This window comes from Gopherus flavomarginatus, chromosome 14, assembly GCF_025201925.1.
Source record: "Gopherus flavomarginatus isolate rGopFla2 chromosome 14, rGopFla2.mat.asm, whole genome shotgun sequence".
NCBI lineage: Eukaryota > Metazoa > Chordata > Testudines > Testudinidae > Gopherus > Gopherus flavomarginatus.
Window position 1 is genome coordinate 4,123,039 of NC_066630.1, and position 16,625 is coordinate 4,139,663.

At 59.4% G+C, this 16,625-nt stretch overlaps 1 protein-coding gene across 2 annotated transcripts; it reads left to right on the top strand.

The window, feature by feature from the left end:
• Positions 1–7,393: 7,393 nt before the first annotated feature.
• Positions 7,394–16,222, top strand: SLC22A31 (solute carrier family 22 member 31). 2 transcript variants are annotated; one of them, XM_050922654.1, is made up of 9 exons: positions 7,396–7,817; positions 9,722–9,825; positions 10,014–10,168; positions 11,156–11,324; positions 12,550–12,695; positions 12,962–13,064; positions 13,501–13,715; positions 14,533–14,644; positions 15,366–16,222. In XM_050922654.1, exons 1-9 carry the CDS (start codon positions 7,452–7,454, stop codon positions 15,781–15,783), a joined length of 1,788 nt encoding a protein of 595 aa, XP_050778611.1. In that variant the 5' UTR covers positions 7,396–7,451; the 3' UTR covers positions 15,784–16,222. The 2 variants fall into 2 exon arrangements, with proteins under 2 accessions (XP_050778612.1, XP_050778611.1); XM_050922655.1 differs by lacking the exons at positions 12,962–13,064; positions 13,501–13,715 and having other exon boundaries at positions 7,394–7,817.
• The last annotated feature ends 403 nt before the right edge of the window (positions 16,223–16,625 follow it).

Genomic DNA, 16,625 nt, shown 5'->3' on the forward strand with positions numbered 1-16,625 from the left:
GCTAATGAGGCGAGTGATCTGTCACAGCAGCTAGTTTCTTCTAACTACATTGCATTAGTGACTTAAGAAATGAAATCCCTAGCTCCCTTCCTAAGGCTGTATGGTGAGACGGACAGGCTGTTCCCGGCCATGTACAACATTGGTGCTCGGCGCCATCTCGCCATGCCACTGTGGTGTGTCAACGGGAGTTTTCTCTCTGCCTGTGCTGTGCACAAACCTGTCGGGGGGTGTCCTGGGCTGAGTGACTGGTACAGTGCAGGAAGGAGGAGGCTGCTCTGTGCTGTGGAATGTATCAATGGCCTACAGAGGGTCAGGATCTGTAGCACCCCTGGATGTATTCGGAATGTTTTTTAATTTAAACATTGAGTCCTTGGTTTCCAGTGTTTGAGCCCTTTTGCTACTTTCCTCTTCCTTTCAGGGCTAGGCTTTGCCTGATGCAGTGGCTGGTTTTCTCCACTGGTATTGCCAGCTAAATTGCAGCACATGCTTTCCATGCAAGGGGAGGGGAATTGATAGGCCCGCCAATGCTCCTGCTCTGTGGGGAGGATACAGGAATGCTTTTCTTTCTCTAGAACACAGGAATATGGCTACAAATAACACTTTATTAATTTCAAGCCCAGTTCTTTCTTTTGTTAAATAACCATCAATTAATCTGTATAAGCATGGAGAGATCTTTAATCAGCCATTTAAAGCAACAATAGCAAAAGCATTGTATTATCTTTGACACCTGTGCTCCGTGGATTCAAGTCTCAACTGTGTAAATTTCCCTCCTTGTAATGCTTCTATGAGACTGTATATAAATGTAAATAGCTCACAGGTCAATTCACACCCTTCTGTTTGTACTAGTCCAACTTGCGTAGTATGTGGGGTAAAACAGCGGCAAGGTTGCGTTGTCTGTAATGTAACAATGTCATTTTTTTTACAATGTAGTTTGTGTACATATTGTTTGGCAGTGCTGGTGCTGCCGATGCCACTGCTCTGCCGTGACACTGCTGTCCTTTCGCTGTACAACTTCCTGCAGACAAAGTGAATACAAATGTTATTTTCTACAGTTGCATGTACAGAGATGAGCGCCAGAGAGATGCTGTTGTCCCTCAAAGATAATGTTCGTAAATAAATTTAAAAAAAAAAAAAAAAAAGCAAGGCTTGTTTGTGAATTTCTGCCAGCTTCCCGAGGCCAGGTTTTCTGTTACTGTTTCACACCCCTTCAGCTTCACTGTTCCAGGAATACCCAGTGGCTTCAGCTCCAGGCAGCCATTCATTGTCGGGGGCAGGGACACCTTCTGTTTGTACAGCTCCCAGCACAATAGGTCCTCTGGGTACTACTGGAATACAAACAATCATCCCTCCACAGGGCACTTGCCTGGGGGTAAAGTCCAGAGCCATCACAAGGGTGTGCCGGATTACTGTCGCTACAGCCTGCATCTCCTCAGATAACCCCCCAACTACAGTCTCTAAAAACACAGGGCCAAAAGCAGCCCCACTCAGTGGAGTTGCACCAGCTTAGGCCAGCGCTGAATCTGGCCCATAGTGACAACTCTGATCAGAGGCCTACAAGGAGCTAGCTCCCTCCAGAGCTTAGTCACTGCTGTCCTGATCAGCAGCTCCGTCTCTTCCAGGTTTTCAGAAGGTCTGTGCAGTCAACCCACTACAGGGAAAGACACCAAGCCTGGGATTAAGACCCATGGGTCCCGCCTGCTGGGCGGTGTCCTACTGGAGTTCCTTGAGCGCAGCCACCTCTTCAGGGAGCTGCAGCTGAACCAGTCAGTGGTTGCTGGGTACACACAACTGAACCACACAGCCGAGTCAGTGTTGCACAGTTCCAGCTGGCCACTAGGTGTCATCAGTGCTCCACACAAGCCCCCTGAACCTCCTGCACGACAACACCTCGCCCAGCTGGAAGCCAGGCTGAAGTTCAGCACCTACCAGGCCACCATCTTGCTGGACGTGGACACTGTGAATTCCTACATGTCTCCCAGTCTGTAGCTATGGATCTGGAGGGGGCGGGGAGCCAGAAACAGAACAGGGTTTCTTACGGGGGTTGTGCCGTACGACTGGAGGATTGCTAATGTAGTTCCTATTTTTAAGAAAGGGAATAAAAGTGATCCGGGTAATTATAGGCCTGTTAGCTTGACGTCTGTAGTATGTAAGGTCTTGGAAAAAATTTTAAGGGAGAAAGTAGTTAAGGACATAGAGGTCAATGGTAATTGGGACAAATTGCAACATGGATTTACTAAGGTAGATTGTGCCAAACCAATCTGATCTCCTTCTTTGAGAAGGTGACGGATTACTTAGATAAAGGAAATGCGGTAGATATAATTTACCTAGATTTCAGTAAGGCGTTTGACACGGTTCCACATGGGGAACTGTTAGTTAAATTGGAAAAGATGGGGATGAATATGAAAGTTGTAAGGTGGATAAGGAACGGGTTAAAGGGGAGACTCCAGCGGGTCGTATTGAAGGGTGAACTGTCAGGCTGGAAGGAGGTCACTAGTGGAGTCCCTCAAGGATCGGTTTTGGGACCGATCTTATTTAACCTTTTTATTACTGACCTTGGCACAAAGAGCGGGAATGTGCTAATAAAGTTTGCAGATGACACAAAGCTGGGGGGTATTGCTAACACGGAGAAGGACAGGGATACTATTCAGGAAGATCTGGACCACCTTGTAAACTGGAGTAATAGTAATAGGATGAAATACAATAGTGAAAAGTGCAAGGTCATGCACTTTTAGGGATTAATAATAAGAATTTTAGATATACGTTGGGGACGCATCAGTTGGAAGCGACAGAGGAGGAGAAGGACCTTGGGGTATTGGTTGATAGCAGGATGACTATGAGTCGCCAATGTGATGCGGCTGTTAAAAAAGCAAATGCGATTTTAGGATGCATCAGGCGAGGTATTTCCAGCAAGGATAAGGAGGTGTTAGTACCGTTATATAAGGCGCTGGCGAGACCCCATCTGGAATACTGTGTGCAGTTCTGGTGTCCCATGTTCAAGAAGGATGAATTCAAACTGGAACAGGTTCAGAGACAGGCTACGAGGATGATCCGAGGAATAGAAAACCTGCTTTATGAAAGGAGACTCCAAGAGCTTGGCTTGTTTAGCCTGGCCAAAAGAAGGCTGCGGGGGAATATGCTTGCTCTATATAAATATATCAGGGGGGTTAACGTTAGGGAGGGAGAGGAATTATTTAAGTTTAGTACTAATGTAGGCATGAGGACGAATGGGTATAAACTGGATATTAGGAAGTTTAGACTTGAAATTAGACGAAGGTTTCTAACCATTAGGGGAGTGAAGTTCTGGAACAGCCTTCCGAGGGAAGTAATGGGGGCAAAAGACTTTTCTGGCTTTAAGACAAAGCTTGATAAGTATATGGAGGGGATGTTATGATAGGATTGTTAATCTGGGCAATTGATCTTGGATTATCACCAGATAGGTCTGCTCAATGGTCTGCGGGGAGATGTTGGATGGGAACTGAGTTACTGCAGAGAATTCCTTCTTGGGTGCTGGCTGGTGAGTCTTGCCCACATGCTCAGGGTTTAGCTGATCGCCATATTTGGGGTCGGGAAGGAATTTTCCTCCAGGGCGGATTGGCAGGGGCCCTGGAGGCTTTTCGCCTTCCCCTGCAGCGTGGGGCACGAGTCGCTTGCTGGTGGATTCTCTGCAGCTTGAGGTCTTCAAACCAATTTTGAGGATTTCAATAACTCGGTCCTGGGTTAGGGGTTGTTATAAAAGTGGATGGGTGGGGTTCTGTGGCCTGCCTTGTGCAGGAGGTCAGACTAGATGATCATATTGGTCCCTTCTGACCTATGAGTCTATGAGTGTGTGACTCGTACACGTCACTTATGGACCATCCACACAGACAAAGCCTTGAAGAACTAGTAGTTTCCTAGGCGGAGCCTTCCCAAGTGTTTTGTGGAGTGGGATGGAGCAGGTGCAGTAAGAGACACGCCCCAGCCCACCTGGACCATCATCCCATTTCCTTCAGCCTTTTTAACTGATACAGAATGTTGAGATGTCACAACCCGGATGTCTGTGGCAAGTCTTTGTTACCAGTGCCCTTTTCTAATCCTGCTCAGATCCTGGCAGTGCAAAGGGGAACCCTTCACCTACCCTGCTTCTGAGACATCTTAGAGCAGGGGATTGGGACCCCTCAGGGGGCCACGAGGTTATTACATGGAGGGTCATGAGCTGTCAGCCTCCACCCCAAACCCTGCTTTGCCTCCAGCATTTATAATGGTATTAAATATATAAACAAGTGTGTTTAATTTATAAGGGGGGGTCGCACTCAGAGGCTGGCTGTGTGAAAGGGGTCACCAGCACAATAGTTCAAGAATCACTGTCTTAGAGCATGAAACCCCTTGACAATTATTAGATTAAAATGGTCCATGATGTAAATTTGTGTTTTTCCCCGTTCTTGGCACCACCAACCTTCAAATTTAGCCAGGGTTACAGCTCCTCAACCCCCAAGAGCTGCCTGGCTTTCCTGTTCTTTGGCCATTCCTAACTCCATCTAGTTAGCAGTGAAGGTTTTCTTTAAAGCAGGTGCTTTCATTAAAGCCTTTTTACTCTCAGTAACGCTCCCCTGTGCAGCGCCACAGCATTGTCCCAGGAGAGTTGACTAGGTGCCACTCTCCTAGTATTTTAGTGCCACTGCAGGAAAGGCTGGCAGGGTGCGTAATAATGAAGAAGATTTTCCCCTCTGTCATGCTCCCAGCTCCCCACTAGCTCTGGGAGAGAGAACCTTTCACTGAACTAAGAGACTTGCATTGCATTGCGGTAGGACAAACAGTGTCATGGGAAGGAACTGAGAGAAAAGACAAACACAGCAGGGAGGAGATAAGGCAGAATGGGAAGGGAGGGGTGGGGCGGATGTAGATATTAGTCAAGGTGTTCAGCAGCTTAGATCCGGTGAATGGTGCCAGGCTGCATTTTTATGGCAAAGTCCAATTTGATCTACTTAAACCTCTCAGCATCAATCTACCTGTAGCACCCAATTAATTGGCCCCAGAGCCCAGCCTTAGACTGAAGGCCTGTGTGCTGACTGACCCAGCCTCTGCAACATGGGGCTTGGGCACTGGGCACCCCACACACCCCTCAACCTGCTGAGACCCACCCACCTGTGAGCAGAACGCTTCAAAGGCTGTGAAAGGAGGAATTCAGCTCATCAGCCTGCAGACTTTCACTTAGCATAGAGCTTCTCCCCAGGACAGCGAAGGTTGGGTGCCTGGCCCTGGGCTGCCTCTGCCCAAAAGAACCACACACAAGGGCCCCCTGGGCTTTTCCTTTCTTCATCATCCATGAGCCCTCACTGCCTTTTGAAGCGGCCAGCAGCACTGCGCTGAGCCTGGGCTCTCGGATGCACCCACCTTAAAGCTCTTACCTGGCACAACATGTCCAAAGCCTGTTTGCAGCCCAGAAATTCAGGGCCATGATTGTTCTCAGAAGGTGCCAGCGGCCCCATGAGCCCCATTCTGCACACAACTGCCAGTATGCAATGCACAAGTTGGCCTCACCAGTCCCTTTCGGTGGGTCCTACTCCTGCCAACGTATGTTGGTGTGAAGGCCACCCAGCTAACCAGAGTACCAAGCAAGCTACCTAAGGAAGCCTGTTTAGATTGTAGAGGGAATATCCATTGTTTGCGCAGTGCCTAGTACAATGGAGTCCCCATCTCAGCTGGGCTCCCTAGACAATGTCAGCCAAATCTCACAGTGTTCCCAGCCCCCAGCTGCACAGATGAGGCAGTACATGAAGGGACGCCCCAGGCGGTGTCTTAATGCTGGGATTCATAGAGCCCCAGGCAAGGGAATAAAGCAGGAAATGCTCTGAGGGTGCAGGCCAGTCCCCTTCCAGCCATGAGGGGCACTGCTGAGATTCATTAGTGGTACTGCAGTAGCACCAAGCGGTCTCAGCCCCATGGTGCTAGGTGCTGTACAGAAAGACAGGCCTGCCCCAAGGAGTGTCAGACAACCGCTGGAGTCAGACAGATGGGGGAGGAGGAACACAAGGTAACTCTGAGAAGTCTCTAAGCTAAATAATACAATTCCCATGAATCACTAGGGGCTAGATCCTCAAAGGAAGGTAGGTGCTGAACTGCCATGGAAATCAATGGGAAGTTAGCACCCAACTTGTCTTGGCGGAGCTGGCCTGGCTGAGACACGTCCCAGAGGTTGCCAGCAGAGGAGGCAGGCGTGCTGGGAGTGCTGGTTCGTGTCACCTCAATGGAGCCATTATGGGGAATTACTGGCCTCCACTGAGCCCTGGCCAGTTCTAATGGGCTGTGGCTGGGTGGGTTTGGAGCCTGACTCTGTATTTGCTCCCTGGATTAATGGAGAGGGTCTGGGCTCTTTGCAATCCGGTGGATGGAGGGGAGAAATCTTGCCCTGGCACCCAGCTTGCCCTACCATCCCCCTCTGCTTATCAAGCTGCCGGTGAGGGTTGGCCCGGCCAGGGTGGGGGATGCAGGCAGGGGAATTACCCACTCCCCTTAGGGGCAACCTCCAGCTCCCAAGGATTTGGAAGCCACAAGCTCCTCCTCCTGCAGGCTGGCTGGGGCTGCTCTCTGCTGGGCCAGCCCTGGGTCCCTCTCCATTGGGACAGGCCTGGGCCACCTCAGGTGCTCCCCCGCCCTCCCCTGGTGCTGTCTCCCGGGCCCTTATCAGGGCTGATGTTTGCAGAGGGCTGGGCGAGGCCCTTTATGCGACTCCTTCCCTATCAGGGGATTATCAGCACCAAACCAGGGAGTTTCACCTTCCTCAGCTTGGCTCAGCCCTGCCCACACCCGCTGCTGCCCCCATTTCAGTGCCACCCGAGGCTCTGCCACCCACAGGGCAGCCTGGGCACAGCCCTGAGCTGGGGACCTCCCCCCATTTCAGAGCAGGGGGCTGGGCCCAGTATGGGAGGTGGGAGTAGATACCTCCTGAGGTCTCTTCCAACCCTGATCTTCTATGATTCTATGGGTGCACCTCAGTGGGGGGCAGGGGAGCGCCCAGCCCGGGGGATGGGAATTTGGGAGCGGCCCCCCCCCCCGGGAGGATGAGTTTGGCCTGGCTGGGGGAGAGCAGTTGGTCCAGTTGTGTTTGGCCTGATGGCGGGGGGGGGGGGGGGGGCGGGGGGCTTGGGGGAGCCGCAGGCGGTGTTAGGTCGGGTGGGTTCGGCTGGGCGGAGGCCGGGGTTGGCCCGGGTGGGGGTGGGAGCAGCCCGGCGGGGGGGGTTGTTCCGGGGGGGGGGGGGTGGGAGCGGCCCGGCAGCGGGCGGGGTTCTCCCGAGTGGGGGTGGGAGCGGCCCGGCGGGGGGCAGAGGCCGGGGTCGGCCCCGCGGGGGGCGGGGTCGGCCCGGGTGGGGGTGGGAGCGGCCCGGCGGGGGGCGGGAGCCGGTCCTGTCCCGCCCCGGGGCGGAGCCAGCCCCGGTGTCCCGGCGCGGCGCCGCGGTGCCCGCTCCGCCCGGCCCATGGAGTTCGATGCGCGGCTGCTGCGGCCCGCGGGCGGCTTCGGGCGCCGCGCCCGGCTCCTGGCGGCCGCCACCTGGGTCCCCAACGCGGCGCTGGCGCTGGGCTTCTTCGCGGGGCTGCTGCTGGCGGCGCCGCCCGCCCACCGCTGCCGCCCGGACCCCGCGCTGCTGCCGCCCGCGCTGCGCAACCTGTCGGGCCGGGCGCTGCTCAACGTCTCGGTGCCGCGGGGCCCCGCGGGCTGGAGCCGCTGCCTCCTGTATCGCTACGCGCCCGGCGCCGCGGGCCCCAACCGCACCGGGCCCTGCACCCGCGGCTGGGACTACGAGGTACCTGCGGTCGGGCTGCGCTCCAGCCTCGTCACTCAGGTGCGTGGGGGCTGCCCCGGCGGGGGGGGCCGAGCTGGGTTGGGGGGCGATCCCGGGGGGGGCGAGCCTGCTTGGGGGAGAGGGAGCTGTCCCGGCTTGGGAGGGAACTGTCCTGCGGGCGGGGGGGCGAGCCGGCTGTCCCGGCGAGCCGGCTTGGTGGGGGGTGAGCTCCCTGCTGTCTGGCACCCCCTGTCTCTGTGCCCCCTGGCTCGTGTAGCGCTGTCCCAGTGCCCATGGGTGTGGGGGGGACACTGAGCTGGGCTCGCGGGGCGCTGGGACCCCAGCAATGCTCTGTCGCAGACCCCCAGGCAGACGCTCCTGGGCGGTAGATGCACCTGCTGGGAAAAGGCAGGATAGGCTGCAAACGCTGAGTCACAGGCACCTGGGCGCTTCCAGCCCTGCATGCTGCTTTCATCTGCCCACCTTGGCAGAGTTGCGGGCCACGGGCTGGTGTGCCCGTGGTGAATCCTGGAGCTTGCCCTGCACAGACCTGTAACAGGCACTAGCAGCCTGGGCCTTTTCCCCAGGAGCCCTGATCAGGCGTGAACCCCTGGTGCTAAGTGTGGGGCTGCCTGGGGGCTGGCGCTAAAGATGCCTCCACAGGTGGCCCTGCTGGCCCTGCAGAGCCCCTGGTCCCAGCCTGGTGCGTTTGCATAATTCACAAACCCAGCTGTGGTTTTGTTGCGAAATGTTTTAGGGTGGGGAGGGCAGTTACAGGGCGGGAGAAGAGCCCTGCCTGCCTAGCCGGGCCATGGCGACGTGTCAATGTTAGAGAAAGTGCTGTGACTTGAAAAGCCTGCACCTCCCTGCCCCTAACCCTGACCGTGCTGTGGGAGCAGGGCTGTGGAGGTCGAATCCCAGGCTGACACCAACTCCCTGGGGACCTTCATTAGCGCTCCCCCTGGGAGGGTGGTCCCAGCACTGGGAGGCCTGTGGGTGGGGCAGGGGGCAGATTGAGCTGGATTCTGCTGCTGCTCAGGCCGGATGTGCTCCATGGGCCTGTGTGCAGGGGAAGGAGATTGAGCCTTGGAGCAGGTGGATGGCACAGCCCTGGGTGAGAGCTCCTTGCCTTCCTGTGCTCGGAAGGGGTGCTCCATCCCCCTGGCCGTGCTCTGCTTCTCCAGCAGTGCCTTGGGGCAGGGGTGAGAGTCACAAGTCCCGGGCAGTTACTTCCTTTTCCTGTTTGCTGCTTCCATTCCAGGGTGTCTTCTGCCATCCCTGGGCAGTGCGGGAAGAGATGCCAGTTGTACTGACACCCAGGGGTGCCTGCATTCAGAGTGCAGCTGCTTCCCTTGGTGGGTCTCTGTTAGTGATGGACTTGGATGGCAGGCAGAGTGGAGATCACCTTGTCCTGCCTCAGCTCTCCTGCCTTGGGCAGAGAACCTGTCTGACCTGGCTAGCTAAGCATAGTCAGGCCTAATCAGTGGCTGGATGGGAAACCTCAGGGCAATGCAGGAGGTGGCTCTGGGATGCTGGAGGGGATGTACTCAGGGCAATGCAGGAGGTGGCTCTGGGATGCTGGAGGGGATGTACTGGGCTGTGGTGCCAGGGTCAACATGCTGCTGGAGGGTCCTGCCCTCTGCATGGGACAAAGGAAGGTCCAGGCTTGTTTTGCAGGAGTCAGGGTGTTCGCGTCAGTGGCCTGGCTAAATTCCTCATCCTGCTTCTCTAACCTCCCCCTGGGGTTTCACCTGGGCCTGGGAATCTTCTGGCTTCCTGCCTGAAACCTCTGAGCAGTGTGCCCGCTAAACAGCTGCAGGGGTCCATTGCAGTGGTGGATGTGATGTGCCGAGTGGCCTGGAACTATGGGACGGTACCATGCCAGCTCAGCCCACCCCCTGTGGGTTAGGCCCGTTCAGGGCAGCATCAGGGACTTCATGGCTCACTCTTCCTTCCTCCGGCAGTGGGACTTGGTGTGCTCAAATCGCTGGAAGGTGCCACTTGAACAGACCACCTACCTGCTGGGCTGGCTCAGCGGCTGCATTGTGCTCGGCTTGGCCTGCGACAGGTAAAGCACCAGCCGCAACGGGCCCCAGAACAGACCTCCCCTGGCCAGGCACAGCATTGTCCATAACCAGCCCTGCCCCTTGGGTTTGTGGCCAACCCTGATAGGTGCCACCCATGGGCATTGGGGTGGGGGGCTGTTCTGTGCCTCTCTCCCTGCCCAGCTCGCTGCCCGTTGGCTCTCACCTCTAGGTTTGGCCGGCGTGCCACCTTCGTGTTCTCCCTGGTGCTGGCGGTTCCCCTGGGCATCGGTGTGGCACTGGCACTGAATTACATGATGCTGCTGTCCCTACGGCTCCTCCTCGGTGCTGCGCTGGCTGGCACCTTCCTCTCCCTCTACGTCGCAAGTAAGTCTGCTTGGTCCGGCCCCTTCCCTGCTCCAGGAGAGAGAGCCCTGCGGAGCCCCATTGCCCTGTGCATGTGGCCTTGGTTTTTATAGTATTGTTGTTTGTATTACCTTCGTGCCTTTGGGCCCCAGACCTGGACTGGTACCCCCTGGTGCTAGGTGCTGTACGAACACAGAACAGACCAACTGTCCCTGCCCCTGAGAGCTGACAGTCTAAGTAATTACCTCTGCAGCTCCCCCCCGGATGGGGAGTGGAAAGCCTGGCTGGGCTCAGTTTGGGTCTGATCTGGGAAGTGACGTGCCTTGCCCTGTCCCAGGATCACCTGCCAGTGTAACCCCAGCGCTCTCCCTCCATGTGGTGGGCATTGTCATTCTCCAGCTGAGCAGCAGAGGGTTTCAGAGCAGGATGGGAATTGTCCTGGTGGCTCCTGGCTGGAGCCCTAGGGGCAGGTGGGTGATGGGTCCTTGGGCTGTGTGGCCCCCTTGCTGGCTCACGGGGCAGCCGCTCTGATGCCCAGCTAGGTCCCTCTGAAACACCAGTGTACCTGGCCCTGGGACTCCGGCTAATGGTCTCCTGTTTGGCGGGGAGTGGCTGCCAGGAGGGTCTGCTGCAGCCCCAGGGTGTGGGGAAAGCACACGGTCACCTTGGGAGTCGGCCCCTTGCGAGCTGAGCCGCACAGGGCTGTATTTGCTCCCACGTTGCCAAGGGCTGCAGTGAGGGACGGGCAGCAGCCCCAGGAGGCTCTGGCTTGTGTGTTGCTCTGAAGAGGTGACCCAGGGGCTGTGAGGGAGCCTGGCTCTGCAGCCGCCCTCGTCAGTCAGGCCAGGCTGGGAGCAGAGAGGGCGGCAATCCCCACAGGGAGCCGGCCCCACTGTCCCTGCCCAGCGCTCGCCTTGTGGGTGTCAGCCTGATGCCGTGTGAATCGACCCTCCCCCTCGGTCTTACACCCCCGATCCGGTCTGAGCGCTGCCTTTCTCCCCACCCCAGGGCTGGAGCTGTGCGACCCTCCCCACCGGCTGATGGTCGTCATGGTTGCAGGGTTCTTCTGGGTTGCCGGGGAGCTGCTGCTGCCGGGCTTGGCGGTGCTGTGTCGGCAATGGCGGCTGCTGCAAGGTGCCGTGACGCTGACACTGGCCGTGCTGGCCACCTGCTGGGGGTAAGGACTGGCTGTGCTGTGGGGGGGGGGGGCAGGGCCAGCCTGGCTTTGCTGGCCACCTGCTGGGGGTAAGGACTGGCTGTGCTGCGGGGGGGGGGGGGCAGGGCCAGCCTGGCAGTGCTGGACACCTGCTGGGGGTAAGGACTGGCTGTGCTGCAGGGGGGGGGGGGGGGCAGGGGCAGGGCCAGCCTGGCATTGCTGGACACCTGCTGGGGGTAAGGACTGGCTGTGCTGCGGGGGGAGGGGGGGCAGGGAGGTGGGGAGGGGGTGGGCAGGACCAGCCTGGCATTGCTGGACACCTGCTGGGGGTAAGGACTGGCTGTGCTGCGGGGACGGGGGGGTGGGCAGGGCCAGCCTGGCTTTGCTGGACACCTGTGGGAAGATGGCTGGGGAGCTGGAGTGGCTGGCGGGGAGCCCCACCCTGAGGCACTGTGCTCCATCATGCCCCACCCCTCCCTGACCTATACAGCCCCCTGTGCCAGAGCTGACCTGCCCCCAGCTCCATGGCGTGAGCGGCACACAGGGAACACAGGCCGCGCCTCCTCCCTCGCTCACACATCCCGGTGATGGTGAAACCGGCTGGCAGCGACTCTGGGACTGTGGCTGGGTCAAACACTCCCCAGGCCCTTCAGCTCAAGTGCGGCGCTGGCTGCCTCTGAAGGCGCCCTGGAGCCCTTGGGGCTGGGGGTAAATATTTGTTCCAAGCAGATTAAACACGGTTAATTTATTTGCCAGGTTGGTTCTGAGCTTTGTGCCCTGATCAGACCTGGGGCTTGCAGGACAGGTGGGGGTGGGGGTGGCAGAGAGAGCGGGAGCCCGTTAACCCTGGATGGGGCTAGAATGTCACTTCCTCAAGTGGCACCGTGGCAGGGAGTGGCCATTGGGGGCAGGAGCAGCGGCTGGGTCCATGCACTGCTGGCCCCAGGGTTGCGGGGAGGCAGGAGCCTGTTGCAGGCGCTGGGGGGCAGCTGGTGCGGTTCCCTGTCTGGTTCCTGGGTTGAGTGCACCCCAGACTGTGCGGGGCAGATGGTGGTGATGGGTCACAGTGAGCCTGGCCTGGATTGGTGCCATCTCCGCCTCCCAGGTGCCACCGTCGCCCTCGCCTGGGGGCACCCTGCAGGGCTGTGTTGCCTGGCAGGGCGAGGAGTCTGTCCTGGGAGCGGGTTCCGTGCGGCCGCGTGCTGAGGTTGGGCCCATGGTGACCCTGGTGACGCTCTCCCTCCAGCTGCCCGTCGCTGTTCCCGGAGTCACCCCGCTGGCTGCTGGCCACGCGGCAGCTGGAGAAGGGCAGGAAGGGTCTGCGGGCCCTTGCGGAGGGCAACGGTGTGAGCCTGGAGGACGAATTCTACAGCCAGGAGCACCTGTTAGCAGGTGAGAGCTGAGCCCGAGGGCCCCGACCGCATCCATGGGGCCTGACCTAGGGTCAAAGTCAGGCTGAGTCCGGTGCTGTTCACACATGGCATCCCCCTGCCCCCCCCCCTCTGAACCTGCTCGTCCTCCCTGTCCGCCCAGCTTCCCCCCCATCCACCTGGCCTTGGCTGAAACACTAATGCTCTAGGACCCAGCTGTTCTAGGCTCTGTCCCGCCCTCTGGCTCTGCCCGGAGCTGTGCTGACCATGCTGCTCTTGTGCCCCCAGAGCTGGAGTCTGAGGGGGCCCCGCTGCCATGCTACCACACACTCTGCGAGGTCTTCAGCACCCGAGTCATCTGGAAAAACAGCCTCATCCTCGGCTTCACAGCGTAAGGACCCACCGCGCGCGGGGGGCAGGGAATGGCTGGGCCATGGGCCTCCCTGCTCCACCTCGTGCCCCCTTGGCTCTCCTGGGCACTTCCCCATGCGCTCCCTTGCTCCCAGCCCCCTGCTATTCTAGCGTTGGGCTCCCCGTGCACACAGTTCTGCCGATGCCTCTCAATCCACAGCCCCCCTGCTCTCCCAGCCCTGAGCTCCCCCCAGCGCAGTTCTGCTGCTGTCCCTTCCTCCAACCCGCCTCTACCTGCTCCGGCTGCCCCGAGTCTGAGCAGAGCTCGCTGCTTGTGCAGGCTGCATGGTGGTGAGTGACGGGCGCAGAGCTCACCCGGCGGCCAGGCTGAGACCCTCCCAACTCGCGTTGCGTGCCCTAGCTAGGTCACGCTTCAGCTGCCCTCCCCGTCAACAACGCCCCCTGCCCTCCTGCAGGTTCATCGGCAGCGGGATCCAGCACTGCTTCACACGCAACCTGGCTCCCTACCTCCCCCAGTTCCACTTCTCCTACTTCCTGCTGGCAGCACTGGAGGCGGCAGCCTGCCTCTTCCTGTGCGTCACGGTCAACCGCGTCGGGCGCCGCCCCATCCTGCTGCTCTGCACCATCCTGACCGGCATCGCCTCGCTGCTGCTGCTGGCCCTGACGCAGTGTAAGGGGCAGGGGCCTGGTCCAGCCCATGGGGACTGGCAGTTCTTCCCATTGCATGCTGGCTGCCCCTCTGCTGGCACCAGTCCTTGGGAAGGGGAGGCATGAGCTCCCTGGGGCTCCCAGTAACTGCGAACCAGCGTACAAGTCAAGCATTTGTGCCCAGCTGCTCACCCAAGCCCTGAAGCCCGGGTAGCGCCCCCCCCCGAGGGCAGGGCAAGCCACCCCAGCCAGTGAGTAGGTCATGCTGCGAGCCTGGGACTCCAAACCATGTGGTTTCCTGCTGTGGGCTTGTCTCCCTCCCCTCTCCCCCCGCCATGGAGTTACTCACCCCAGGGTGGTGAGAGCCAAGGAATGTGCTGGGGGCTCCGCTCACCCCGATACTGGAGAGGGGTGGACCCCTGTTTGGAGAGGGGGCATTCTGGGATGTGTGCTCAGCCCCTTGCCCAGGGGTGGAGGTGATGCAGTGCGGGGGGGATGCTTCTCGTGATAGCTGCCTGTGATCGTTGAACTCATGGCCATGCCCACCTCATCTCAAGCTCCCTGTGGAAGTTCCCAAAGCATCTGACCCAGAAATGGGCTGGACGGACATACCCACTCCATTCTGCCCAGGGAGCAGTTGCCGGTGCCAGGTGTGGGCTGCTGGCGGCCTCCCTGGGCTGGCACATGGGGACGTTCCCTGCCCCACTCACCAGGCAGAGCTTAAAAACCCTGTGTTGTAAATCCATGGGGGAGCCAGCCCTGGAGCCCACCTGCACCAGGGGCCCCAGCTAGCCGGACTGTGGCGTGTGCTCACTCCGCTCCCTCGCTCCTGACTCTAGATCTTCTGGACTGGATCATCCTAATCCTCTCTGTCCTGGGCATCGCGTACTCACAGGCCGTCACCATGCTCAGCATCTTCTTTGCCAGTGAAGTCCTTCCCACCGTGGTCAGGTAGGAGATGGGCCCTCGCTGCAGCTCCGCATCGCCCATGGCAACCATGGGCTAGTGAACAATGCAGGGGCCAGAAAAGCGGAAGGGGAGGGGGGCAGCACTGGCTTCCCGGGGGAGGCTGTAGCAGGTTCTCTGAGGGGTGGGTATTGAGTCGCAAGAATCATAGAATATCAGGGTTGGAAGGGACCTCAGGAGGTCATCTAGTCCAACCCCCTGCTCAGAGCAGGACCAACCCCAACTAAATCATCCCAGCCAGGGCTTTGTCCGCCACCGCCCTAGGGAACCCATTCCAGGGGGACCCTTTGGGACCAGAGCCAACTTCCCCCACTCTGATCCAGTGCCCCTGCCTGGGGGCTGCCCCCACAGCTCTCCCTGTGATGTACTGCCCCCAAGTCAACTAAACTGCTGCCCGGATGCCATGGCAGATTCCTGTGGGGCGTGACTCTTTGTCCTCCTGCCCCAGCCAGCCCATGCCCCAAAGCTGGGAGCACACGGCCAGGCCTGGTGGCTGCTTCACTTGGTGCTTGGCTGCTTTTCCAGGCAGGGGCCAGGCCCAGCTCAGCTCCTGGGCTGCACCTGCTGCCTCCAAGCTGCCCCGTCAGGGCAAAGCCCCAGCTCACCCAACCGCCAGGATGGGGTGTGGCACCCCCTTGCCCTGTGCTCTGGTCAGGAGGAGGCACTGTCCCTTGGTGAGGGCCTGCTCTATGTCTCCCCCCTGCAGGGGCGCGGGGTTGGGCCTCATCATGGCTGCCAGCTTCGTGGGCAAAGCGGCCGGGCCCATCATGGACATCCAGAACAACCGGGGCTTCTTCCTGCACCACGTGGTCTTTGCCTCCTTCGCCATCCTCTCTGTGCTCAGCATCATGCTGCTGCCCGAGAGCAAGGGCAGGGGCCTGCCCGAGTCGCTGCAGGACGGTGAGAGTCAGCGCCGGCCCCCGCTCTTCCGCTCCTCCCGCCGCAGGGACCAGCTGCCTCTGCTTTCGCCCCACAGCGCCGGCCACGCCCCCGAGGCCCAGGACTACGCCCGCCTCGTCACTGCCACCAAGAAGATGCTGAGCTCCCACCGGCGCACTCCCCCGCGGGACAGGCAGCTGCTGCTGGAGCCTACCCCAGGTGGTGACCCCCAGCAGGAGATTTAGCTGGGCTGGGCTGTCTGTGGGGACTGTGCTCTGCGGGCAGGGGGACAGCACCCACTGTTAACTGCCCTGGGCTGCGGGTGTCTCCTGCCCCCAGCGGGCGGTGTCGTTTGTGTGGGGTACCTCCTAGGGCCCATCACACCAGCGCAGCCTGCACGACTGTCTCCTCCGGGCAGCAACTCCTTTCTCGCCTGGAGGGCCTGGCGTGACTGTTAGCGTGCCATGCGCAGCCTCCTGCCTCTGCCTCACTGGGGTGTTTGGGGGCTCCCACAACCCCTGCTGCATACCAGCCCTGCGGGGAGCGGGGCCTGGAAGAGAGAGTGCCCCCCACCCCCTCCTAAGGAGCCTGGCTGGGAAGGGGGTGCCCCTGGCTCAGGGAACACCAGTCCCTGTGCCCCCTGGCCAGGTGAGCAGCTCACCAATAAAATGTGCCTTATTTCTAGCCTGGACCTGGTTCTGCTTTCTCTGTGGAGGCCTGTGCCCTGGCCTAGCACTGGGCAGCCCCCTTGGCCCAGGAGTAGCACTTCACTCCCCCTCCACTGGCAGCTGCCCCCCTGCCTATGCAGCACTAAGCACCAGCCAGTACCATGCTCCAAGCCTCTTTATTGGGCATGTCGTTGGGGGGGATTTTCACCTGGCACTTGTGTAAAAATGTCCCCCTGGGGCAGAGTCTCCTAGCCCTGGCACAGCTCTCCACCTCAGCGGGTCCCAGGCTGGGGCTGCCCCTACCCTGAGCACCCCAGCCAGGCAGGGCCCGGGGGGCTGGCTCAGCCAGGGGCCCCCTCCCTGCAGGGCTACTGCCCTGCTCCCTCCTGCCTGCCTGGTGCTGCCAGCCCTAGGCCAGC